The sequence below is a fragment of the Procambarus clarkii genome, chromosome 13 (assembly GCF_040958095.1).
Source record: "Procambarus clarkii isolate CNS0578487 chromosome 13, FALCON_Pclarkii_2.0, whole genome shotgun sequence".
Classification (NCBI taxonomy): Eukaryota; Metazoa; Arthropoda; class Malacostraca; order Decapoda; family Cambaridae; genus Procambarus; species Procambarus clarkii.
In genome coordinates, this window is record NC_091162.1 from 30,456,812 (window position 1) to 30,482,110 (window position 25,299).

Sequence of the window (25,299 nt, forward strand, 5' to 3'; positions counted from 1 at the left end):
GTAGCAGCTGGTGATGCCCTTGAGAGTATTGTGTAGCAGCTGGTGGCGCCCTTGAGAGTATTGTGTAGCAGCTGGTGATGCCCTTGAGAGTATTGTGTTGCAGCTGGTGATGCCCTTGGGAGTATTGTGTAGCAGCTGGTGATGCCCTTGAGAGTATTGTGTAGCAGCTGGTGACGCCCTTGAGTGTATTGTGTAGCAGCTGGTGACGCCCTTGAGAGTATTGTGTAGCAGCTGGTGACGCCCTTGAGAGTATCGTGTAGCAACTGGTGACGCCCTTGAGAGTATCGTGTAGCAGCTGGTGATGCCCTTGAGAGTTTTGTGTTGCAGCTGGTGATGCCCTTGAGAGTATTGTGTAGCAGCTGGTGATGCCCTTGAGAGTATTGTGTAGCAGCTGGTGACGCCCTTGAGAGTATTGTGTAGCAGCTGGTGATGCCCTTGAGAGTATTGTGTTGCAGCTGGTGATGCCCTTGGGAGTATTGTGTAGCAGCTGGTGATGCCCTTGAGAGTATTGTGTAGCAGCTGGTGACGCCCTTGAGTGTATTGTGTAGCAGCTGGTGACGCCCTTGAGAGTATTGTGTAGCAGCTGGTGATGCCCTTGGGAGTATTGTGTAGCAGCTGGTGATGCCCTTGAGAGTATTGTGTAGCAGCTGGTGATGCCCTTGAGAGTATTGTGTAGCAGATGGTGACGCCCTTGGGAGTATTGTGTACCAGATGGTGACGCCCTTGGGAGTATTGTGTAGCAGCTGGTGACGCCCTTGAGAGTATTGTATAGCAGCTGGTGACGCCCTTGAGCGTATTGTGTAGCAGCTGCTGACGCCCTTGTGAGTATTGTGTAGGAGCTGGTGACGCCCTTGAGAGTATTGTGTAGCAGCTGGTGATGCCCTTGAGAGTATTGTGTAGCAGCTGGTGATGCCCTTGAGAGTATTGTGTAGCAGCTGGTGACGCCCTTGAGAGTATTGTGTAGCAGCTGGTGACGCCCTTGAGAGTATTGTGTAGCAGCTGGTGACGCCCTTGAGAGTATTGTGTAGCAGCTGGTGATGCCCTTGAGAGTATTGTGTTGCAGCTGGTGATGCCCTTGGGAGTATTGTGTAGCAGCTGGTGATGCCCTTGAGAGTATTGTGTAGCAGCTGGTGACGCCCTTGAGTGTATTGTGTAGCAGCTGGTGACGCCCTTGAGAGTATTGTGTAGCAGCTGGTGATGCCCTTGGGAGTATTGTGTAGCAGCTGGTGATGCCCTTGAGAGTATTGTGTAGCAGCTGGTGATGCCCTTGAGAGTATCGTGTAGCAACTGGTGACGCCCTTGAGAGTATCGTGTAGCAGCTGGTGATGCCCTTGAGAGTTTTGTGTTGCAGCTGGTGATGCCCTTGAGAGTATTGTGTAGCAGCTGGTGACGCCCTTGAGAGTATTGTGTAGCAGCTGGTGACGCCCTTGAGAGTATTCACCGTGTAGCTGCTGGTGACGCCCTTGAGAGTACTCACCGTGTAGCAGCTGGTGATGCCCTTGAGAGTACTCACCGTGTAGCAGCTGGTGATGCCCTTGAGAGTACTCACCGTGTAGCAGCTGGTGATGCCCTTGAGAGTATTGTGTAGCAGCTGGTGATGCCCTTGAGAGTATTGTGTAGCAGCTGGTGATGCCCTTGAGAGTATTGTGTAGCAGCTGGTGACGCCCTTGAGAGTATTGTGTAGCAGCTGGTGATGCCCTTGAGAGTATTGTGTTGCAGCTGGTGATGCCCTTGGGAGTATTGTGTAGCAGCTGGTGATGCCCTTGAGAGTATTGTGTAGCAGCTGGTGACGCCCTTGAGTGTATTGTGTAGCAGCTAGTGACGCCCTTGAGAGTATTGTGTAGCAGCTGGTGATGCCCTTGGGAGTATTGTGTAGCAGCTGGTGATGCCCTTGAGAGTATTGTGTAGCAGCTGGTGATGCCCTTGAGAGTATTGTGTAGCAGATGGTGACGCCCTTGGGAATATTGTGTACCAGATGGTGACGCCCTTGGGAGTATTGTGTAGCAGCTGGTGACGCCCTTGAGAGTATTTTGTAGCAGCTGGTGACGCCCTTGAGAGTATTGTGTAGCAGCTGGTGACGCCCTTGAGAGTATTGTGTAGCAGCTGGTGATGCCCTTGAGAGTATTGTGTTGCAGCTGGTGATGCCCTTGGGAGTATTGTGTAGCAGCTGGTGATGCCCTTGAGAGTATTGTGTAGCAGCTGGTGACGCCCTTGAGTGTATTGTGTAGCAGCTGGTGACGCCCTTGAGAGTATTGTGTAGCAGCTGGTGATGCCCTTGGGAGTATTGTGTAGCAGCTGGTGATGCCCTTGAGAGTATTGTGTAGCAGCTGGTGATGCCCTTGAGAGTATCGTGTAGCAACTGGTGACGCCCTTGAGAGTATCGTGTAGCAGCTGGTGATGCCCTTGAGAGTTTTGTGTTGCAGCTGGTGATGCCCTTGAGAATATTGTGTAGCAGCTGGTGACGCCCTTGTGAGTATTGTGTAGCAGCTGGTGATGCCCTTGAGAGTATTGTGTTGCAGCTGGTGATGCCCTTGGGAGTATTGTGTAGCAGCTGGTGATGCCCTTGAGAGTATTGTGTAGCAGCTGGTGATGCCCTTGAGAGTATTGTGTAGCAGCTGGTGACTCCCTTGAGAGTATTGTGTAGCAGCTGGTGATGCCCTTGAGAGTATTGTGTTGCAGCTGGTGATGACCTTGAGAGTATTGTGTAGCAGCTGGTGATGCCCTTGAGAGTATTGTGTAGCAAATGGTGATGCTCTTGAGAGTATTGTGTAGCAGCTGGTGATGCCCTTGAGAGTATCGTGTAGCAACTGGTGACGCCCTTGAGAGTATCGTGTAGCAGCTGGTGATGCCCTTGAGAGTATTGTGTAGCAGCTGGTGACGCCCTTGGGAGTATTGTGTAGCAGCTGGTGACGCCCTTGAGAGTATTGTGTAGCAGCTGGTGACGCCCTTGAGAGTATTGTGTAGCAGCTGGTGACGCCCTTGAGAGCATTGTGTAGCAGCTGGTGATGCCCTTGAGAGTATTGTGTAGCAGCTGGTGACGCCCTTGAGTGTATTGTGTAGCAGCTGGTGACGCCCTTGAGAGTATTGTGTAGCAGCTGGTGACGCCCTTGAGAGTATCGTGTAGCAACTGGTGACGCCCTTGAGAGTATCGTGTAGCAGCTGGTGATGCCCTTGAGAGTTTTGTGTTGCAGCTGGTGATGCCCTTGAGAGTATTGTGTAGCAGCTGGTGATGCCCTTGAGAGTATTGTGTAGCAGCTGGTGACGCCCTTGAGAGTATTGTGTAGCAGCTGGTGATGCCCTTGAGAGTATTGTGTTGCAGCTGGTGATGCCCTTGGGAGTATTGTGTAGCAGCTGGTGATGCCCTTGAGAGTATTGTGTAGCAGCTGGTGACGCCCTTGAGTGTATTGTGTAGCAGCTGGTGACGCCCTTGAGAGTATTGTGTAGCAGCTGGTGATGCCCTTGGGAGTATTGTGTAGCAGCTGGTGATGCCCTTGAGAGTATTGTGGTGCAGCTGGTGATGCCCTTGAGAGTATCGTGTAGCAACTGGTGACGCCCTTGAGAGTATCGTGTAGCAGCTGGTGATGCCCTTGAGAGTTTTGTGTTGCAGCTGGTGATGCCCTTGAGAGTATTGTGTAGCAGCTGGTGATGCCCTTGAGAGTATTGTGTAGCAGCTGGTGATGCCCTTGAGAGTATTGTGTAGCAGCTGGTGATGCCCTTGAGAGTATTGTGTAGCAGCTGGTGACTCCCTTGAGAGTATTGTGTAGCAGCTGGTGATGCCCTTGAGAGTATTGTGTTGCAGCTGGTGATGACCTTGAGAGTATTGTGAAGCAGCTGGTGATGCCCTTGAGAGTATTGTGTAGCAAATGGTGATGCTCTTGAGAGTATTGTGTAGCAGCTGGTGATGCCCTTGAGCGTATCGTGTAGCAACTGGTGACGCCCTTGAGAGTATCGTGTAGCAGCTGGTGATGCCCTTGAGAGTATTGTGTAGCAGCTGGTGACGCCCTTGGGAGTATTGTGTAGCAGCTGGTGACGCCCTTGAGAGTATTGTGTAGCAGCTGGTGACGCCCTTGAGAGTATTGTGTAGCAGCTGGTGACGCCCTTGAGAGCATTGTGTAGCAGCTGGTGATGCCCTTGAGAGTATTGTGTAGCAGCTGGTGATGCCCTTGAGAGTATTCACCGTGTAACAGCTGGTGACGCCCTTGAGAGTATTGTGTAGCAGCTGGTGACGCCCTTGAGAGTATTGTGTAGCAGCTGGTGATGCCCTTGAGAGTATCGTGTAGCAACTGGTGATGCCCTTGAGAGTATCGTGTAGCAGCTGGTGATGCCCTTGAGAGTATTGTGTAGCAGCTGGTGATGCCCTTGAGAGTATTGTGTAGCAGCTGGTGACGCCCTTGAGAGTATTGTGTAGCAGCTGGTGACGCCCTTGAGAGTATTCACCTTGTAGCACCTGGTGATGCCCTTGAGAGTATCGTGTAGCAGCTGGTGATGCCCTTGAGAGTATTGTGTAGCAGCTGGTGATGCCATTGAGAGTATCGTGTAGCAACTGGTGATGCCCTTGAGAGTATTGTGTAGCAGCTGGTGATGCCCTTGAGAGTATCGTGTAGCAACTGGTGATGCCCTTGAGAGTATCGTGTAGCAGCTGGTGATGCCCTTGAGAGTTTTGTGTTGCAGCTGGTGATGCCCTTGAGAGTATTGTGTAGCAACTGGTGACGCCCTTGTGAGTATTGTGTAGCAGCTGGTGATGCCCTTGAGAGTATTGTGTTGCAGCTGGTGATGCCCTTGGGAGTATTGTGTAGCAGCTGGTGATGCCCTTGAGAGTATTGTGTTGCAGCTGGTGATGCCCTTGGGAGTATTGTGTAGCAGCTGGTGATGCCCTTGGGAGTATTGTGTAGCAGCTGGTGATGCCCTTGAGAGTATTGTGTAGCAGCTGGTGACGCCCTTGAGAGTATTGTGTAGCAGCTGGTGACGCCCTTGAGAGTATTGTGTAGCAGCTGGTGACGCCCTTGAGAGTATTGTGTAGCAGCTGGTGATGCCCTTGAGAGCATTGTGTAGCAGCTGGTGACGCCCTTGGGAGTATTGTGTAGCAGATGGTGACGCCCTTGAGAGTATTGTGTAGCAGCTGGTGACGCCCTTGGGAGTATTGTATAGCAGCTGGTGACACTCTTGAGAGTATTGTGTAGCAGCTGGTGACGCCCTTGAGAGTATTGTGTAGCAGCTGGTGACGCCCTTGAGAGTATTGTGTAGCAGCTGGTGACGCCCTTGAGAGTATTGTGTAGCAGCTGGTGATGCCCTTGAGAGTATTGTGTAGCAGCTGGTGACGCCCTTGAGAGTATTGTGTAGCAGCTGGTGACGCCCTTGAGAGTATTGTGTAGCAGCTGGTGACGCCCTTGGGAGTATTGTGTAGCAGCTGGTGACGCCCTTGAGCGTATTGTGTAGCAGCTGGTGACGCCCTTGAGAGTATTGTGTAGCAGCTGGTGATGCCCTTGAGAGTATTGTGTAGCAGCTGGTGATGCCCTTGAGAGTATTGTGTAGCAGCTGGTGATGCCCTTGAGAGTATTGTGTAGCAGCTGGTGACGCCCTTGAGAGTATTGTGTAGCAGCTGGTGATGCCCTTGAGAGTATTGTGTTGCAGCTGGTGATGCCCTTGAGAGTATTGTGTAGCAGCTGGTGATGCCCTTGAGAGTATTGTGTAGCAGCTGGTGATGCCCTTGAGAGTATTGTGTAGCAGCTGGTGACTCCCTTGAGAGTATTGTGTAGCAGCTGGTGATGCCCTTGAGAGTATTGTGTTGCAGCTGGTGATGACCTTGAGAGTATTGTGTAGCAGCTGGTGATGCCCTTGAGAGTATTGTGTAGCAAATGGTGATGCTCTTGAGAGTATTGTGTAGCAGCTGGTGATGCCCTTGAGAGTATCGTGTAGCAACTGGTGACGCCCTTGAGAGTATCGTGTAGCAGCTGGTGATGCCCTTGAGAGTATTGTGTAGCAGCTGGTGACGCCCTTGGGAGTATTGTGTAGCAGCTGGTTACGCCCTTGAGAGTATTGTGTAGCAGCTGGTGACGCCCTTGAGAGTATTGTGTAGCAGCTGGTGACGCCCTTGAGAGCATTGTGTAGCAGCTGGTGATGCCCTTGAGAGTATTGTGTAGCAGCTGGTGATGCCCTTGAGAGTATTGTGTAGCAGATGGTGACGCCCTTGGGAGTATTGTGTACCAGATGGTGACGCCCTTGGGAGTATTGTGTAGCAGCTGGTGACGCCCTTGAGAGTATTGTATAGCAGCTGGTGACGCCCTTGAGCGTATTGTGTAGCAGCTGGTGACGCCCTTATGAGTATTGTGTAGGAGCTGGTGACGCCCTTGAGAGTATTGTGTAGCAGCTGGTGATGCCCTTGAGAGTTTTGTGTAGCAGCTGGTGATGCCCTTGAGAGTATTGTGTAGCAGCTGGTGACGCCCTTGAGAGTATTGTGTAGCAGCTAGTGACGCCCTTGAGAGTATTGTGTAGCAGCTGGTGACGCCCTTGAGAGTATTGTGTAGCAGCTGGTGATGCCCTTGAGAGTATTGTGTAGCAGCTGGTGACGCCCTTGAGAGTATTGTGTAGCAGCTGGTGACGCCCTTGAGAGTATTCACCGTGTAGCAGCTGGTGACGCCCTTGAGAGTACTCACCGTGTAGCAGCTGGTGATGCCCTTGAGAGTACTCACCGTGTAGCAGCTGGTGATGCCCTTGAGAGTACTCACCGTGTAGCAGCTGGTGATGCCCTTGAGAGTATTGTGTAGCAGCTGGTGATGCCCTTGAGAGTATTGTGTAGCAGCTGGTGACTCCCTTGAGAGTATTGTGTAGCAGCTGGTGACGCCCTTGAGAGTACTCACCGTGTAGCAGCTGGTGATGCCCTTGAGAGTACTCACCGTGTAGCAGCTGGTGATGCCCTTGAGAGTACTCACCGTGTAGCAGCTGGTGTCGCCCTTGAAAGTACTCACCGTGTAACAGCTGGTGACGCCCTTGAGAGTATTGTGTAGCAGCTGGTGACGCCCTTGAGAGTATTTACCGTGTAGCAGCTGGTGATGCCCTTGAGAGTATTGTGTAGCAGCTGGTGACGCCCTTGAGAGTATTGTGTAGCAGCTTGTGACGCCCTTGAGCGTATTGTGAAGCAGCTGGTGACGCCCTTGAGAGTATTCACCGTGTAGCAGCTGGTGATGTAATTGAGAGTATTGTGTAGCAGCTGGTGACGCCCTTGAGAGTATTGTGTAGCAGCTGGTGATGCCCTTGAGAGTATTGTGTAGCAGCTGGTAACGCCCTTGAGTATTGTGTAGCAGCTGGTGACGCCCTTGAGAGTATTGTGTAGCAGCTGGTGACGCCCTTGAGAGTATTGTGTAGCAGCTGGTAACGCCCTTGAGTATTGTGTAGCAGCTGGTGACGCCCTTGAGAGTACTCACCGTGTAGCAGTTGGTGATGCCCTTGAGAGTACTCACCGTGTAGCAGCTGATGATGCCCTTGAGAGTATTGTGTAGCAGCTGGTGATGCCCTTGAGAGTATTGTGTAGCAGCTGGTGATGCCCTTGAGAGTATTGTGTAGCAGCTGGTGACGCCCTTGAGAGTATTCACCGTGTAGCAGCTGGTGACGCCCTTGAGAGTATTCACCGTGTAGCAGCTGGTGATGCCCTTGAGAGTATCGTGTAGCAACTGGTGATGCCCTTGAGAGTATTGTGTAGCAGCTGGTGACGCCCTTGAGAGTATTGTGTAGCAACTGGTGATGCCCTTGAGAGTATTGTGTTGCAGCTGGTGATGCCCTTGGGAGTATTGTGTAGCAGCTGGTGATGCCCTTGAGAGTATTGTGTAGCAGCGGTGATGCCCTTGAGAGTATTGTGTAGCACCTGGTGACGCTCTTGAGTGTATTGTGTAGCAACTGGTGACGCCCTTGAGAGTATCGTGTAGCAGCTGGTGATGCCCTTGAGAGTTTTGTGTTGCAGCTGGTGATGCCCTTGAGAGTATTGTGTAGCAGCTGGTGATGCCCTTGAGAGTATTGTGTAGCAGCTGGTGGCGCCCTTGAGAGTATTGTGTAGCAGCTGGTGATGCCCTTGAGAGTATTGTGTTGCAGCTAGTGATGCCCTTGGGAGTATTGTGTAGCAGCTGGTGATGCCCTTGAGAGTATTGTGTAGCAGCTGGTGACGCCCTTGAGTGTATTGTGTAGCAGCTGGTGACGCCCTTGAGAGTATTGTGTAGCAGCTGGTGACGCCCTTGAGAGTATCGTGTAGCAACTGGTGACGCCCTTGAGAGTATCGTGTAGCAGCTGGTGATGCCCTTGAGAGTTTTGTGTTGCAGCTGGTGATGCCCTTGAGAGTATTGTGTAGCAGCTGGTGATGCCCTTGAGAGTATTGTGTAGCAGCTGGTGACGCCCTTGAGAGTATTGTGTAGCAGCTGGTGATGCCCTTGAGAGTATTGTGTTGCAGCTGGTGATGCCCTTGGGAGTATTGTGTAGCAGCTGGTGATGCCCTTGAGAGTATTGTGTAGCAGCTGGTGACGCCCTTGAGTGTATTGTGTAGCAGCTGGTGACGCCCTTGAGAGTATTGTGTAGCAGCTGGTGATGCCCTTGAGAGTTTTGTGTTGCAGCTGGTGATGCCCTTGAGAGTATTGTGTAGCAGCTGGTGATGCCCTTGAGAGTATTGTGTAGCAGCTGGTGATGCCCTTGAGAGTATTGTGTAGCAGCTGGTGATGCCCTTGAGAGTATTGTGTAGCAGCTGGTGACTCCCTTGAGAGTATTGTGTAGCAGCTGGTGATGCCCTTGAGAGTATTGTGTTGCAGCTGGTGATGACCTTGAGAGTATTGTGTAGCAGCTGGTGATGCCCTTGAGAGTATTGTGTAGCAAATGGTGATGCTCTTGAGAGTATTGTGTAGCAGCTGGTGATGCCCTTGAGAGTATCGTGTAGCAACTGGTGACGCCCTTGAGAGTATCGTGTAGCAGCTGGTGATGCCCTTGAGAGTATTGTGTAGCAGCTGGTGACGCCCTTGGGAGTATTGTGTAGCAGCTGGTGACGCCCTTGAGAGTATTGTGTAGCAGCTGGTGACGCCCTTGAGAGTATTGTGTAGCAGCTGGTGACGCCCTTGAGAGCATTGTGTAGCAGCTGGTGATGCCCTTGAGAGTATTGTGTAGCAGCTGGTGATGCCCTTGAGAGTATTCACCGTGTAACAGCTGGTGACGCCCTTGAGAGTATTGTGTAGCAGCTGGTGACGCCCTTGAGAGTATTGTGTAGCAGCTGGTGATGCCCTTGAGAGTATCGTGTAGCAACTGGTGATGCCCTTGAGAGTATCGTGTAGCAGCTGGTGATGCCCTTGAGAATATTGTTTAGCAGCTGGTGATGCCCTTGAGAGTATTGTGTAGCAGCTGGTGACGCCCTTGAGAGTATTGTGTAGCAGCTGGTGACGCCCTTGAGAGTATTCACCTTGTAGCACCTGGTGATGCCCTTGAGAGTATCGTGTAGCAGCTGGTGATGCCCTTGAGAGTATTGTGTAGCAGCTGGTGATGCCATTGAGAGTATCGTGTAGCAACTGGTGATGCCCTTGAGAGTATTGTGTAGCAGCTGGTGATGCCCTTGAGAGTATCATGTAGCAACTGGTGATGCCCTTGAGAGTATCGTGTAGCAGCTGGTGATGCCCTTGAGAGTATTGTGTAGCAGCTGGTGACTCCCTTGAGAGTATTGTGTAGCAGCTGGTGATGCCCTTGAGAGTATTGTGTTGCAGCTGGTGATGACCTTGAGAGTATTGTGTAGCAGCTGGTGATGCCCTTGAGAGTATTGTGTAGCAAATGGTGATGCTCTTGAGAGTATTGTGTAGCAGCTGGTGATGCCCTTGAGAGTATCGTGTAGCAACTGGTGACGCCCTTGAGAGTATCGTGTAGCAGCTGGTGATGCCCTTGAGAGTATTGTGTAGCAGCTGGTGACGCCCTTGGGAGTATTGTGTAGCAGCTGGTGACGCCCTTGAGAGTATTGTGTAGCAGCTGGTGACGCCCTTGAGAGTATTGTGTAGCAGCTGGTGACGCCCTTGAGAGCATTGTGTAGCAGCTGGTGATGCCCTTGAGAGTATTGTGTAGCAGCTGGTGATGCCCTTGAGAGTATTGTGTAGCAGATGGTGACGCCCTTGGGAGTATTGTGTACCAGATGGTGACGCCCTTGGGAGTATTGTGTAGCAGCTGGTGACGCCCTTGAGAGTATTGTATAGCAGCTGGTGACGCCCTTGAGCGTATTGTGTAGCAGCTGGTGACGCCCTTGTGAGTATTGTGTAGGAGCTGGTGACGCCCTTGAGAGTATTGTGTAGCAGCTGGTGATGCCCTTGAGAGTTTTGTGTAGCAGCTGGTGATGCCCTTGAGAGTATTGTGTAGCAGCTGGTGACGCCCTTGAGAGTATTGTGTAGCAGCTGGTGACGCCCTTGAGAGTATTGTGTAGCAGCTGGTGACGCCCTTGAGAGTATTGTGTAGCAGCTGGTGATGCCCTTGAGAGTATTGTGTGGCAGCTGGTGACGCCCTTGAGAGTATTGTGTAGCAGCTGGTGACGCCCTTGAGAGTATTCACCGTGTAGCAGCTGGTGACGCCCTTGAGAGTACTCACCGTGTAGCAGCTGGTGATGCCCTTGAGAGTACTCACCGTGTAGCAGCTGGTGATGCCCTTGAGAGTACTCACCGTGTAGCAGCTGGTGATGCCCTTGAGAGTATTGTGTAGCAGCTGGTGATGCCCTTGAGAGTATTGTGTAGCAGCTGGTGACTCCCTTGAGAGTATTGTGTAGCAGCTGGTGACGCCCTTGAGAGTACTCACCGTGTAGTAGCTGGTGATGCCCTTGAGAGTACTCACCGTGTAGCAGCTGGTGATGCCCTTGAGAGTATTGTGTAGCAGCTGGTGACGCCCTTGAGAGTATTGTGTAGCAGCTGGTGACGCCCTTGAGAGTATTGTGTAGCAGCTGGTGACGCCCTTGAGAGTATTGTGTAGCAGCTGGTGATGCCCTTGAGAGTATTGTGTAGCAGCTGGTGACGCCCTTGAGAGTATTGTGTAGCAGCTGGTGACGCCCTTGAGAGTATTGTGTAGCAGCTGGTGACGCCCTTGGGAGTATTGTGTAGCAGCTGGTGACGCCCTTGAGCGTATTGTGTAGCAGCTGGTGACGCCCTTGAGAGTATTGTGTAGCAGCTGGTGATGCCCTTGAGAGTATTGTGTAGCAGCTGGTGATGCCCTTGAGAGTATTGTGTAGCAGCTGGTGATGCCCTTGAGAGTATTGTGTAGCAGCTGGTGACGCCCTTGAGAGTATTGTGTAGCAGCTGGTGATGCCCTTGAGAGTATTGTGTTGCAGCTGGTGATGCCCTTGAGAGTATTGTGTAGCAGCTGGTGATGCCCTTGAGAGTATTGTGTAGCAGCTGGTGATGCCCTTGAGAGTATTGTGTAGCAGCTGGTGACTCCCTTGAGAGTATTGTGTAGCAGCTGGTGATGCCCTTGAGAGTATTGTGTTGCAGCTGGTGATGACCTTGAGAGTATTGTGTAGCAGCTGGTGATGCCCTTGAGAGTATTGTGTAGCAAATGGTGATGCTCTTGAGAGTATTGTGTAGCAGCTGGTGATGCCCTTGAGAGTATCGTGTAGCAACTGGTGACGCCCTTGAGAGTATCGTGTAGCAGCTGGTGATGCCCTTGAGAGTATTGTGTAGCAGCTGGTGACGCCCTTGGGAGTATTGTGTAGCAGCTGGTTACGCCCTTGAGAGTATTGTGTAGCAGCTGGTGACGCCCTTGAGAGTATTGTGTAGCAGCTGGTGACGCCCTTGAGAGCATTGTGTAGCAGCTGGTGATGCCCTTGAGAGTATTGTGTAGCAGCTGGTGATGCCCTTGAGAGTATTGTGTAGCAGATGGTGACGCCCTTGGGAGTATTGTGTACCAGATGGTGACGCCCTTGGGAGTATTGTGTAGCAGCTGGTGACGCCCTTGAGAGTATTGTATAGCAGCTGGTGACGCCCTTGAGCGTATTGTGTAGCAGCTGGTGACGCCCTTATGAGTATTGTGTAGGAGCTGGTGACGCCCTTGAGAGTATTGTGTAGCAGCTGGTGATGCCCTTGAGAGTTTTGTGTAGCAGCTGGTGATGCCCTTGAGAGTATTGTGTAGCAGCTGGTGACGCCCTTGAGAGTATTGTGTAGCAGCTAGTGACGCCCTTGAGAGTATTGTGTAGCAGCTGGTGACGCCCTTGAGAGTATTGTGTAGCAGCTGGTGATGCCCTTGAGAGTATTGTGTAGCAGCTGGTGACGCCCTTGAGAGTATTGTGTAGCAGCTGGTGACGCCCTTGAGAGTATTCACCGTGTAGCAGCTGGTGACGCCCTTGAGAGTACTCACCGTGTAGCAGCTGGTGATGCCCTTGAGAGTACTCACCGTGTAGCAGCTGGTGATGCCCTTGAGAGTACTCACCGTGTAGCAGCTGGTGATGCCCTTGAGAGTATTGTGTAGCAGCTGGTGATGCCCTTGAGAGTATTGTGTAGCAGCTGGTGACTCCCTTGAGAGTATTGTGTAGCAGCTGGTGACGCCCTTGAGAGTACTCACCGTGTAGCAGCTGGTGATGCCCTTGAGAGTACTCACCGTGTAGCAGCTGGTGATGCCCTTGAGAGTACTCACCGTGTAGCAGCTGGTGTCGCCCTTGAAAGTACTCACCGTGTAACAGCTGGTGACGCCCTTGAGAGTATTGTGTAGCAGCTGGTGACGCCCTTGAGAGTATTTACCGTGTAGCAGCTGGTGATGCCCTTGAGAGTATTGTGTAGCAGCTGGTGACGCCCTTGAGAGTATTGTGTAGCAGCTTGTGACGCCCTTGAGCGTATTGTGAAGCAGCTGGTGACGCCCTTGAGAGTATTCACCGTGTAGCAGCTGGTGATGTAATTGAGAGTATTGTGTAGCAGCTGGTGACGCCCTTGAGAGTATTGTGTAGCAGCTGGTGATGCCCTTGAGAGTATTGTGTAGCAGCTGGTAACGCCCTTGAGTATTGTGTAGCAGCTGGTGACGCCCTTGAGAGTATTGTGTAGCAGCTGGTGACGCCCTTGAGAGTATTGTGTAGCAGCTGGTAACGCCCTTGAGTATTGTGTAGCAGCTGGTGACGCCCTTGAGAGTACTCACCGTGTAGCAGTTGGTGATGCCCTTGAGAGTACTCACCGTGTAGCAGCTGATGATGCCCTTGAGAGTATTGTGTAGCAGCTGGTGATGCCCTTGAGAGTATTGTGTAGCAGCTGGTGATGCCCTTGAGAGTATTGTGTAGCAGCTGGTGACGCCCTTGAGAGTATTCACCGTGTAGCAGCTGGTGACGCCCTTGAGAGTATTCACCGTGTAGCAGCTGGTGATGCCCTTGAGAGTATCGTGTAGCAACTGGTGATGCCCTTGAGAGTATTGTGTAGCAGCTGGTGACGCCCTTGAGAGTATTGTGTAGCAACTGGTGATGCCCTTGAGAGTATTGTGTTGCAGCTGGTGATGCCCTTGGGAGTATTGTGTAGCAGCTGGTGATGCCCTTGAGAGTATTGTGTAGCAGCGGTGATGCCCTTGAGAGTATTGTGTAGCACCTGGTGACGCTCTTGAGTGTATTGTGTAGCAACTGGTGACGCCCTTGAGAGTATCGTGTAGCAGCTGGTGATGCCCTTGAGAGTTTTGTGTTGCAGCTGGTGATGCCCTTGAGAGTATTGTGTAGCAGCTGGTGATGCCCTTGAGAGTATTGTGTAGCAGCTGGTGGCGCCCTTGAGAGTATTGTGTAGCAGCTGGTGATGCCCTTGAGAGTATTGTGTTGCAGCTAGTGATGCCCTTGGGAGTATTGTGTAGCAGCTGGTGATGCCCTTGAGAGTATTGTGTAGCAGCTGGTGACGCCCTTGAGTGTATTGTGTAGCAGCTGGTGACGCCCTTGAGAGTATTGTGTAGCAGCTGGTGACGCCCTTGAGAGTATCGTGTAGCAACTGGTGACGCCCTTGAGAGTATCGTGTAGCAGCTGGTGATGCCCTTGAGAGTTTTGTGTTGCAGCTGGTGATGCCCTTGAGAGTATTGTGTAGCAGCTGGTGATGCCCTTGAGAGTATTGTGTAGCAGCTGGTGACGCCCTTGAGAGTATTGTGTAGCAGCTGGTGATGCCCTTGAGAGTATTGTGTTGCAGCTGGTGATGCCCTTGGGAGTATTGTGTAGCAGCTGGTGATGCCCTTGAGAGTATTGTGTAGCAGCTGGTGACGCCCTTGAGTGTATTGTGTAGCAGCTGGTGACGCCCTTGAGAGTATTGTGTAGCAGCTGGTGATGCCCTTGAGAGTTTTGTGTTGCAGCTGGTGATGCCCTTGAGAGTATTGTGTAGCAGCTGGTGATGCCCTTGAGAGTATTGTGTAGCAGCTGGTGATGCCCTTGAGAGTATTGTGTAGCAGCTGGTGATGCCCTTGAGAGTATTGTGTAGCAGCTGGTGACTCCCTTGAGAGTATTGTGTAGCAGCTGGTGATGCCCTTGAGAGTATTGTGTTGCAGCTGGTGATGACCTTGAGAGTATTGTGTAGCAGCTGGTGATGCCCTTGAGAGTATTGTGTAGCAAATGGTGATGCTCTTGAGAGTATTGTGTAGCAGCTGGTGATGCCCTTGAGAGTATCGTGTAGCAACTGGTGACGCCCTTGAGAGTATCGTGTAGCAGCTGGTGATGCCCTTGAGAGTATTGTGTAGCAGCTGGTGACGCCCTTGGGAGTATTGTGTAGCAGCTGGTGACGCCCTTGAGAGTATTGTGTAGCAGCTGGTGACGCCCTTGAGAGTATTGTGTAGCAGCTGGTGACGCCCTTGAGAGCATTGTGTAGCAGCTGGTGATGCCCTTGAGAGTATTGTGTAGCAGCTGGTGATGCCCTTGAGAGTATTCACCGTGTAACAGCTGGTGACGCCCTTGAGAGTATTGTGTAGCAGCTGGTGACGCCCTTGAGAGTATTGTGTAGCAGCTGGTGATGCCCTTGAGAGTATCGTGTAGCAACTGGTGATGCCCTTGAGAGTATCGTGTAGCAGCTGGTGATGCCCTTGAGAATATTGTTTAGCAGCTGGTGATGCCCTTGAGAGTATTGTGTAGCAGCTGGTGACGCCCTTGAGAGTATTGTGTAGCAGCTGGTGACGCCCTTGAGAGTATTCACCTTGTAGCACCTGGTGATGCCCTTGAGAGTATCGTGTAGCAGCTGGTGATGCCCTTGAGAGTATTGTGTAGCAGCTGGTGATGCCATTGAGAGTATCGTGTAGCAACTGGTGATGCCCTTGAGAGTATTGTGTAGCAGCTGGTGATGCCCTTGAGAGTATCATGTAGCAACTGGTGATGCCCTTGAGAGTATCGTGTAGCAGCTGGTGATGCCCTTGAGAGTATTGTGTAGCAGCTGGTGACTCCCTTGAGAGTATTGTGTAGCAGCTGGTGATGCCCTTGAGAGTATTGTGTTGCAGCTGGTGATGACCTTGAGAGTATTGTGTAGCAGCTGGTGATGCCCTTGAGAGTATTGTGTAGCAAATGGTGATGCTCTTGAGAGTATTGTGTAGCAGCTGGTGATGCCCTTGAGAGTATCGTGTAGCAACTGGTGACGCCCTTGAGAGTATCGTGTAGCAGCTGGTGATGCCCTTGAGAGTATTGTGTAGCAGCTGGTGACGCCCTTGGGAGTATTGTGTAGCAGCTGGTGACGCCCTTGAGAGTATTGTGTAGCAGCTGGTGACGCCCTTGAGAGTATTGTGTAGCAGCTGGTGACGCCCTTGAGAGCATTGTGTAGCAGCTGGTGATGCCCTTGAGAGTATTGTGTAGCAGCTGGTGATGCCCTTGAGAGTATTGTGTAGCAGATGGTGACGCCCTTGGGAGTATTGTGTACCAGATGGTGACGCCCTTGGGAGTATTGTGTAGCAGCTGGTGACGCCCTTGAGAGTATTGTATAGCAGCTGGTGACGCCCTTGAGCGTATTGTGTAGCAGCTGGTGACGCCCTTGTGAGTATTGTGTAGGAGCTGGTGACGCCCTTGAGAGTATTGTGTAGCAGCTGGTGATGCCCTTGAGAGTTTTGTGTAGCAGCTGGTGATGCCCTTGAGAGTATTGTGTAGCAGCTGGTGACGCCCTTGAGAGTATTGTGTAGCAGCTGGTGACGCCCTTGAGAGTATTGTGTAGCAGCTGGTGACGCCCTTGAGAGTATTGTGTAGCAGCTGGTGATGCCCTTGAGAGTATTGTGTGGCAGCTGGTGACGCCCTTGAGAGTATTGTGTAGCAGCTGGTGACGCCCTTGAGAGTATTCACCGTGTAGCAGCTGGTGACGCCCTTGAGAGTACTCACCGTGTAGCAGCTGGTGATGCCCTTGAGAGTACTCACCGTGTAGCAGCTGGTGATGCCCTTGAGAGTACTCACCGTGTAGCAGCTGGTGATGCCCTTGAGAGTATTGTGTAGCAGCTGGTGATGCCCTTGAGAGTATTGTGTAGCAGCTGGTGACTCCCTTGAGAGTATTGTGTAGCAGCTGGTGACGCCCTTGAGAGTACTCACCGTGTAGTAGCTGGTGATGCCCTTGAGAGTACTCACCGTGTAGCAGCTGGTGATGCCCTTGAGAGTACTCACCGTGTAGCAGCTGGTGTCGCCCTTGAAAGTACTCACCGTGTAACAGCTGGTGACGCCCTTGAGAGTATTGTGTAGCAGCTGGTGACGCCCTTGAGAGTATTTACCGTGTAGCAGCTGGTGATGCCCTTGAGAGTATTGTGTAGCAGCTGGTGACGCCCATGAGAGTATTGTGTAGCAGCTTGTGACGCCCTTGAGCGTATTGTGAAGCAGCTGGTGACGCCCTTGAGAGTATTCACCGTGTAGCAGCTGGTGATGTAATTGAGAGTATTGTGTAGCAGCTGGTGACGCCCTTGAGAGTATTGTGTAGCAGCTGGTGATGCCCTTGAGAGTATTGTGTAGCAGCTGGTAACGCCCTTGAGTATTGTGTAGCAGCTGGTGACGCCCTTGAGAGTATTGTGTAGCAGCTGGTGACGCCCTTGAGAGTATTGTGTAGCAGCTGGTAACGCCCTTGAGTATTGTGTAGCAGCTGGTGACGCCCTTGAGAGTACTCACCGTGTAGCAGTTGGTGATGCCCTTGAGAGTACTCACCGTGTAGCAGCTGATGATGCCCTTGAGAGTATTGTGTAGCAGCTGGTGATGCCCTTGAGAGTATTGTGTAGCAGCTGGTGATGCCCTTGAGAGTATTGTGTAGCAGCTGGTGACGCCCTTGAGAGTATTCACCGTGTAGCAGCTGGTGACGCCCTTGAGAGTATTCACCGTGTAGCAGCTGGTGATGCCCTTGAGAGTATCGTGTAGCAACTGGTGATGCCCTTGAGAGTATTGTGTAGCAGCTGGTGACGCCCTTGAGAGTATTGTGTAGCAACTGGTGATGCCCTTGAGAGTATTGTGTTGCAGCTGGTGATGCCCTTGGGAGTATTGTGTAGCAGCTGGTGATGCCCTTGAGAGTATTGTGTAGCAGCTGGTGATGCCCTTGAGAGTATTGTGTAGCACCTGGTGACGCTCTTGAGTGTATTGTGTAGCAACTGGTGACGCCCTTGAGAGTATCGTGTAGCAGCTGGTGATGCCCTTGAGAGTTTTGTGTTGCAGCTGGTGATGCCCTTGAGAGTATTGTGTAGCAGCTGGTGATGCCCTTGAGAGTATTGTGTAGCAGCTGGTGGCGCCCTTGAGAGTATTGTGTAGCAGCTGGTGATGCCCTTGAGAGTATTGTGTTGCAGCTGGTGATGCCCTTGGGAGTATTGTGTAGCAGCTGGTGATGCCCTTGAGAGTATTGTGTAGCAGCTGGTGACGCCCTTGAGTGTATTGTGTAGCAGCTGGTGACGCCCTTGAGAGTATTGTGTAGCAGCTGGTGACGCCCTTGAGAGTATCGTGTAGCAACTGGTGACGCCCTTGAGAGTATCGTGTAGCAGCTGGTGATGCCCTTGAGAGTTTTGTGTTGCAGCTGGTGATGCCCTTGAGAGTATTGTGTAGCAGCTGGTGATGCCCTTGAGAGTATTGTGTAGCAGCTGGTGACGCCCTTGAGAGTATTGTGTAGCAGCTGGTGATGCCCTTGAGAGTATTGTGTTGCAGCTGGTGATGCCCTTGGGAGTATTGTGTAGCAGCTGGTGATGCCCTTGAGAGTATTGTGTAGCAGCTGGTGACGCCCTTGAGTGTATTGTGTAGCAGCTGGTGACGCCCTTGAGAGTATTGTGTAGCAGCTGGTGATGCCCTTGGGAGTATTGTGTAGCAGCTGGTGATGCCCTTGAGAGTATTGTGGTGCAGCTGGTGATGCCCTTGAGAGTATCGTGTAGCAACTGGTGACGCCCTTGAGAGTATCGTGTAGCAGCTGGTGATGCCCTTGAGAGTTTTGTGTTGCAGCTGGTGATGCCCTTGAGAGTATTGTGTAGCAGCTGGTGATGCCCTTGAGAGTATTGTGTAGCAGCTGGTGATGCCCTTGAGAGTATTGTGTAGCAGCTGGTGATGCCCTTGAGAGTATTGTGTAGCAGCTGGTGACTCCCTTGAGAGTATTGTGTAGCAGCTGGTGATGCCCTTGAGAGTATTGTGTTGCAGCTGGTGATGACCTTGAGAGTATTGTGTAGCAGCTGGTGATGCCCTTGAGAGTATTGTGTAGCAAATGGTGATGCTCTTGAGAGTATTGTGTAGCAGCTGGTGATGCCCTTGAGAGTATCGTGTAGCAACTGGTGACGCCCTTGAGAGTATCGTGTAGCAGCTGGTGATGCCCTTGAGAGTATTGTGTAGCAGCTGGTGACGCCCTTGGGAGTATTGTGTAGCAGCTGGTGACGCCCTTGAGAGTATTGTGTAGCAGCTGGTGACGCCCTTGAGAGTATTGTGTAGCAGCTGGTGACGCCCTTGAGAGCATTGTGTAGCAGCTGGTGATGCCCTTGAGAGTATTGTGTAGCAGCTGGTGATGCCCTTGAGAGTATTCACCGTGTAACAGCTGGTGACGCCCTTGAGAGTATTGTGTAGCAGCTGGTGACGCCCTTGAGAGTATTGTGTAGCAGCTGGTGATGCCCTTGAGAGTATCGTGTAGCAACTGGTGATGCCCTTGAGAGTATCGTGTAGCAGCTGGTGATGCCCTTGAGAATATTGTGTAGCAGCTGGTGATGCCCTTGAGAGTATTGTGTAGCAGCTGGTGACGCCCTTGAGAGTATTGTGTAGCAGCTGGTGACGCCCTTGAGAGTATTCACCTTGTAGCACCTGGTGATGCCCTTGAGAGTATCGTGTAGCAGCTGGTGATGCCCTTGAGAGTATTGTGTAGCAGCTGGTGATGCCATTGAGAGTATCGTGTAGCAACTGGTGATGCCCTTGAGAGTATTGTGTAGCAGCTGGTGATGCCCTTGAGAGTATCGTGTAGCAACTGGTGATGCCCTTGAGAGTATCGTGTAGCAGCTGGTGATGCCCTTGAGAGTTTTGTGTTGCAGCTGGTGATGCCCTTGAGAGTATTGTGTAGCAGCTGGTGACGCCCTTGTGAGTATTGTGTAGCAGCTGGTGATGCCCTTAAGAGTATTGTGTTGCAGCTGGTGATGCCCTTGGGAGTATTGTGTAGCAGCTGGTGATGCCCTTGAGAGTATTGTGTTGCAGCTGGTGATGCCCTTGGGAGTATTGTGTAGCAGCTGGTGATGCCCTTGGGAGTATTGTGTAGCAGCTGGTGATGCCCTTGAGAGTATTGTGTAGCAGCTGGTGACGCCCTTGAGAGTATTGTGTAGCAGCTGGTGACGCCCTTGAGAGTATTGTGTAGCAGCTGGTGACGCCCTTGAGAGTATTGTGTAGCAGCTGGTGATGCCCTTGAGAGTATTGTGTAGCAGCTGGTGACGCCCTTGGGAGTATTGTGTAGCAGATGGTGACGCCCTTGAGAGTATTGTGTAGCAGCTGGTGACGCCCTTGGGAGTATTGTATAGCAGCTGGTGACACTCTTGAGAGTATTGTGTAGCAGCTGGTGACGCCCTTGAGAGTATTGTGTAGCAGCTGGTGACGCCCTTGAGAGTATTGTGTAGCAGCTGGTGACGCCCTTGAGAGTATTGTGTAGCAGCTGGTGATGCCCTTGAGAGTATTGTGTAGCAGCTGGTGACGCCCTTGAGAGTATTGTGTAGCAGCTGGTGACGCCCTTGAGAGTATTGTGTAGCAGCTGGTGATGCCCTTGGGAGTATTGTGTAGCAGCTGGTGACGCCCTTGAGCGTATTGTGTAGCAGCTGGTGACGCCCTTGAGAGTATTGTGTAGCAGCTGGTGATGCCCTTGAGAGTATTGTGTAGCAGCTGGTGATGCCCTTGAGAGTATTGTGTAGCAGCTGATGATGCCCTTGAGAGTATTGTGTAGCAGCTGGTGACGCCCTTGAGAGTATTGTGTAGCAGCTGGTGACGCCCTTGAGAGTATTGTATAGCAGCTGGTGACGCCCTTGAGAGTATTGTGTAGCAGCTGGTGATGCCCTTGAGAGTATTGTGTAGCAGCTGGTGACGCCCTTGAGAGTATTGTGTAGCAGCTGGTGACGCCCTTGAGAGTATTCACCGTGTAGCAGCTGGTGACGCCCTTGAGAGTACTCACCGTGTAGCAGCTGGTGATGCCCTTGAGAGTACTCACCGTGTAGCAGCTGGTGATGCCCTTGAGAGTACTCACCGTGTAGCAGCTGGTGATGCCCTTGAGAGTATTGTGTAGCAGCTGGTGATGCCCTTGAGAGTATTGTGTAGCAGCTGGTGACTCCCTTGAGAGTATTGTGTAGCAGCTGGTGACGCCCTTGAGAGTACTCACCGTGTAGCAGCTGGTGATGCCCTTGAGAGTACTCACCGTGTAGCAGCTGGTGATGCCCTTGAGAGTACTCACCGTGTAGCAGCTGGTGTCGCCCTTGAAAGTACTCACCGTGTAACAGCTGGTGACGCCCTTGAGAGTATTGTGTAGCAGCTGGTGACGCCCTTGAGAGTATTTACCGTGTAGCAGCTGGTGATGCCCTTGAGAGTATTGTGTAGCAGCTGGTGACGCCCTTGAGAGTATTGTGTAGCAGCTTGTGACGCCCTTGAGCGTATTGTGTAGCAGCTGGTGACGCCCTTGAGAGTATTCACCGTGTAGCAGCTGGTGATGTAATTGAGAGTATTGTGTAGCAGCTGGTGACGCCCTTGAGAGTATTGTGTAGCAGCTGGTGATGCCCTTGAGAGTATTGTGTAGCAGCTGGTGACGCCCTTGAGAGTATTGTGTAGCAGCTGGTAACGCCTTGAGTATTGTGTAGCAGCTGGTGACGCCCTTGAGAGTACTCACCGTGTAGCAGTTGGTGATGCCCTTGAGAGTACTCACCGTGTAGCAGCTGATGATGCCCTTGAGAGTACTCACCGTGTAGCAGCTGGTGACGCCCTTGAGAGTACTCACCGTGTAACAGCTGGTGACGCCCTTGAGAGTATTGTGTAGCAGCTGGTGATGCCCTTGAGAGTACTCACCGTGCAGCAGCTGGTGATGCCCTTGAGAGTATTCACCGTGTAGCAGCTGGTGACGCCCTTGAGAATATTCACCATGTAGCAGCTGGTGATGCCCTTGAGAGTATCGTGTAGCAGCTGGTGATGCCCTTGAGAGTATTGTGTAGCAGCTGGTGACGCCCTTGAGAGTATTCACCGTGTAGCAGCTGGTGACGCCCTTGAGAGTATTCACCGTGTAGCAGCTGGTGATGCCCTTGAGAGTATTCACCGTGTAGCAGCTGGTGACGCCCTTGAGAGTACTCACCGTGTAGCAGCTGGTGATGCCCTTGAGAGTACTCACCGTGTAACAGCTGGTGACGCCCTTGAGAGTATTGTGTAGCAGCTGGTGATGCCCTTGAGAGTATTGTGTAGCAGCTGGTGATGCCCTTGAGAGTATTTTGTAGCAGCTGGTGACGCCCTTGAGAGTATTGTGCTGCAGCTGGTGATGCCCTTGTGAGTACTCACCGTGTAGCAGCTGGTGACGCCCTTAAGAGTATTCACCGTGTAGCAGCTGGTGACGCCCTTGAGAGTATTCACCGTGTAGCAGCTGGTGATGCCCTTGAGAGTATCGTGTAGCAGCTGGTGATGCCCTTGAGAGTATTGTGTAGCAGCTGGTGACGCCCTTGAGAGTTTTGTATTGCAGCTGGTGATGCCCTCGAGAGTATTGTGTAGCAGCTGGTGACGCCCTTGAGAGTATCGTGTAGCAGCTGGTGATGCCCTTGAGAGTTTTGTATTGCAGCTGGTGATGCCCTCGAGAGTATTGTGTAGCAGCTGGTGATGCCCTTGAGAGTATTGTGTAGCAACTGGTGACGCCCTTGGGAGTATTGTGTAGCAGCTGGTGACGCCCTTGAGAGTATTGTGTAGCAGCTGGTGACGCCCTTGAGAGTATTGTGTAGCAGCTGGTGACGCCCTTGAGAGTATTGTGTAGCAGCTGGTGACGCCCTTGGGAGTATTGTGTAGCAGCTGGTGACGCCCTTGAGAGTATTGTGGAGCAGCTGGTGAAGCCCTTGAGAGTATTGTGTAGCAGCTGGTGACGCCCTTGAGAGTATTGTGTAGCAGCTGGTGACGCCCTTGGGAGTATTGTGTAGCAGCTGGTGACGCCCTTGGGAGTATTGTGTAGCAGCTGGTGACGCCCTTGAGAGTATTGTGGAGCAGCTGGTGAAGCCCTTGAGAGTATTGTGGAGCAGCTGGTGACGCCCTTGGGAGTATGCTGTTTTTTTCATATTTCTTGCATATTGAATTTTAAGTTTCATTTATTATTTCTGTTCTTGAATACATTAAATTTAAAAATATTTATTGGTATTTATCCTTTTCCACAGGTCCTTCAGGGTTGAACCAGCACGGCTACTCTAGAACAGTCAGTACGCATGCGTGGGGCTCTTCTCACCCCACACAGGTGAGTCACCCCCCCCTCTCGACGTGCGGGGTCAGTCACCCCCCCCCCTCTCGACGTGCGGGGTCAGTCACCTCCCCCCCTCTCGACGTGCGGGGTCAGTCACCCCCCCCCTCTCGACGTGCGGGGTCAGTCACCCCCCTCTCGACGTGCAGGGTCAGTCACCCCCCCTCTCGACGTGCAGGGTCAGTCACCCCCCCCTCTCGACGTGCGGGGTCAGTCACCCCCCCCCTCTCGACGTGCAGGGTCAGTCACCCCCCCTCTCGACGTGCAGGGTCAGTCACCCCCCCTCTCGACGTGCAGGGTCAGTCACCCCCCCTCTCTCGACGTGTGGGGTCAGTCACCCCCCCCCCTCTCTCGACGTGCGGGGTCAGTCACCCCCCCTCTCGACGTGCAGGGTCAGTCACCCCCCCTCTCGACGTGCAGGGTCAGTCACCCCCCCCTCTCGACGTGCAGGGTCAGTCACCCCCCCTCTCGACGTGCGGGGTCAGTCACCCCCCCTCTCGACGTGCGGGGTCAGTCACCCCCCCTCTCGACGTGCAGGGTCAGTCACCCCCCCTCTCGACGTGCAGGGTCAGTCACCCCCCCTCTCGACGTGCAGGGTCAGTCACCCCCCCCCCCTCTCGACGTGCGGGGTCAGTCACCCCCCCCCTCTCGACGTGCAGGGTCAGTCACCCCCCCCCTCTCGACGTGCGGGGTCACCCCCCCCCTCTCGACGTGCGGGGTCACCCCCCCCCCTCTCGACGTGCGGGGTCAGTCACCCCCCCCCTCTCGACGCGCGGGGTCAGTCACCCCCCCCTCTCGACGTGCGGGGTCACCCCCCCCCCTCTCGACGTGCGGGGTCAGTCACCCCCCCCTCTCGACGCGCGGGGTCAGTCACCCCCCCCCTCTCGACGCACGGGGTCAGTCACCCCCCTGGAAACACAAACCGAAACTGTCTCTATTTCCCGCTTATTAAAACTTGTAATAAAGTTGTTACATCTTGGCTTAACGTGTTTATGACGTATTAGAACGTTGTTACAACTTGCTATATTGGTTGTTATAACTGGTTAGGTGGTGGTAAAACTTGTTCGAACGTTGTACCAACGTCGTAGTTTCGGTGTGTGTTTGGCGGGCCCCCCCCCCTCTCGACGCGCGGGGTCAGTCACCCCCCCCCTCTCGACGCGCGGGGTCAGTCACCCTCCCCCCTCTCGACGCGCGGGGTCAGTCACCCCCCCCTCTCGACGTGCAGGGTCAGTCACCCCCCCCCTCTCGACGTGCGGGGTCACCCCCCCCCTCTCGACGTGCGGGGTCACCCCCCCCCCTCCCGACGTGCGGGGTCCGTCACCCCCCCCCCCTCTCGACGCGCGGGGTCAGTCACCCCCCCCCCTCTCGACGTGCAGGGTCAGTCACCCCCCCCTCTCGACGTACGGGGTCACCCACCCCCCCCCTCTCGACGCGCGGGGTCAGTCACCCCCCCCCTCTCGACGTGCGGGGTCAGTCCCCCCCCCCCCTCTCGACGTGCGGGGTCAGTCACCCTCCCCCCTCTCGACGCGCGGGGTCAGTCACCCCCCCCCCTCTCGACGCGCGGGGTCAGTCACACCCCCCCCCCCTCTCGACGTGCAGGGTCAGTCACCCCCCCCTCTCGACGTGCGGGGTCAGTCACCCCCCCCCTCTCGACCTGCAGGGTCAGTCACCCCCCCCCCCTCTCGACGTGCGGGGTCAGTCACCTCCCCCCCTCTCGACGTGCGGGGTCAGTCACCCCCCCCCCTCTCGACGTGCGGGGTCAGTCACCTCCCCCCCTCTCGACGTGCGGGGTCAGTCACCTCCCCCCCCTCTCGACGTGCGGGGTCAGTCACCCCCCTCTCGACGTGCAGGGTCAGTCACCCCCCCTCTCGACGTGCAGGGTCAGTCACCCCCCCCTCTCGACGTGCGGGGTCAGTCACCCCCCCCCTCTCGACGTGCAGGGTCAGTCACCCCCCCTCTCGACGTGCAGGGTCAGTCACCCCCCCTCTCGACGTGCAGGGTCAGTCACCCCCCCTCTCTCGACGTGTGGGGTCAGTCACCCCCCCCCCTCTCTCGACGTGCGGGGTCAGTCACCCCCCCTCTCGACGTGCAGGGTCAGTCACCCCCCCTCTCGACGTGCAGGGTCAGTCACCCCCCCTCTCGACGTGCAGGGTCAGTCACCCCCCCTCTCGACGTGCGGGGTCAGTCACCCCCCCTCTCGACGTGCGGGGTCAGTCACCCCCCCTCTCGACGTGCAGGGTCAGTCACCCCCCCCTCTCGACGTGCAGGGTCAGTCACCCCCCCTCTCGACGTGCAGGGTCAGTCACCCCCCCCCTCTCGACGTGCGGGGTCAGTCACCCCCCCCCTCTCGACGTGCAGGGTCAGTCACCCCCCCCCTCTCGACGTGCTGGGTCACCCCCCCCTCTCGACGTGCGGGGTCACCCCCCCCCCTCTCGACGTGCGGGGTCAGTCACCCCCCCCCTCTCGACGCGCGGGGTCAGTCACC

The 25,299-nt window shown here is 53.6% G+C and overlaps 1 protein-coding gene across 8 annotated transcripts in view; it reads left to right on the forward strand.

Moving 5' to 3' along the window:
- Positions 1-25,299, forward strand: part of LOC123757285 (high affinity cAMP-specific and IBMX-insensitive 3',5'-cyclic phosphodiesterase 8B) — a 787,483-nt gene that overhangs the window by 181,366 nt on the left and 580,818 nt on the right. For all 8 annotated transcript variants that reach the window (XR_011228393.1, XM_069323843.1, XM_069323837.1 and 5 more), the window contains one exon: positions 22,735-22,811. Coding sequence is in view for 6 of the 8 variants with exons in the window: in XM_069323843.1 (XP_069179944.1) it covers positions 22,735-22,811 (77 nt within the window). In the remaining 2 variants the exon portion in view is untranslated. The remainder of the gene's footprint in view (positions 1-22,734; positions 22,812-25,299) is intronic.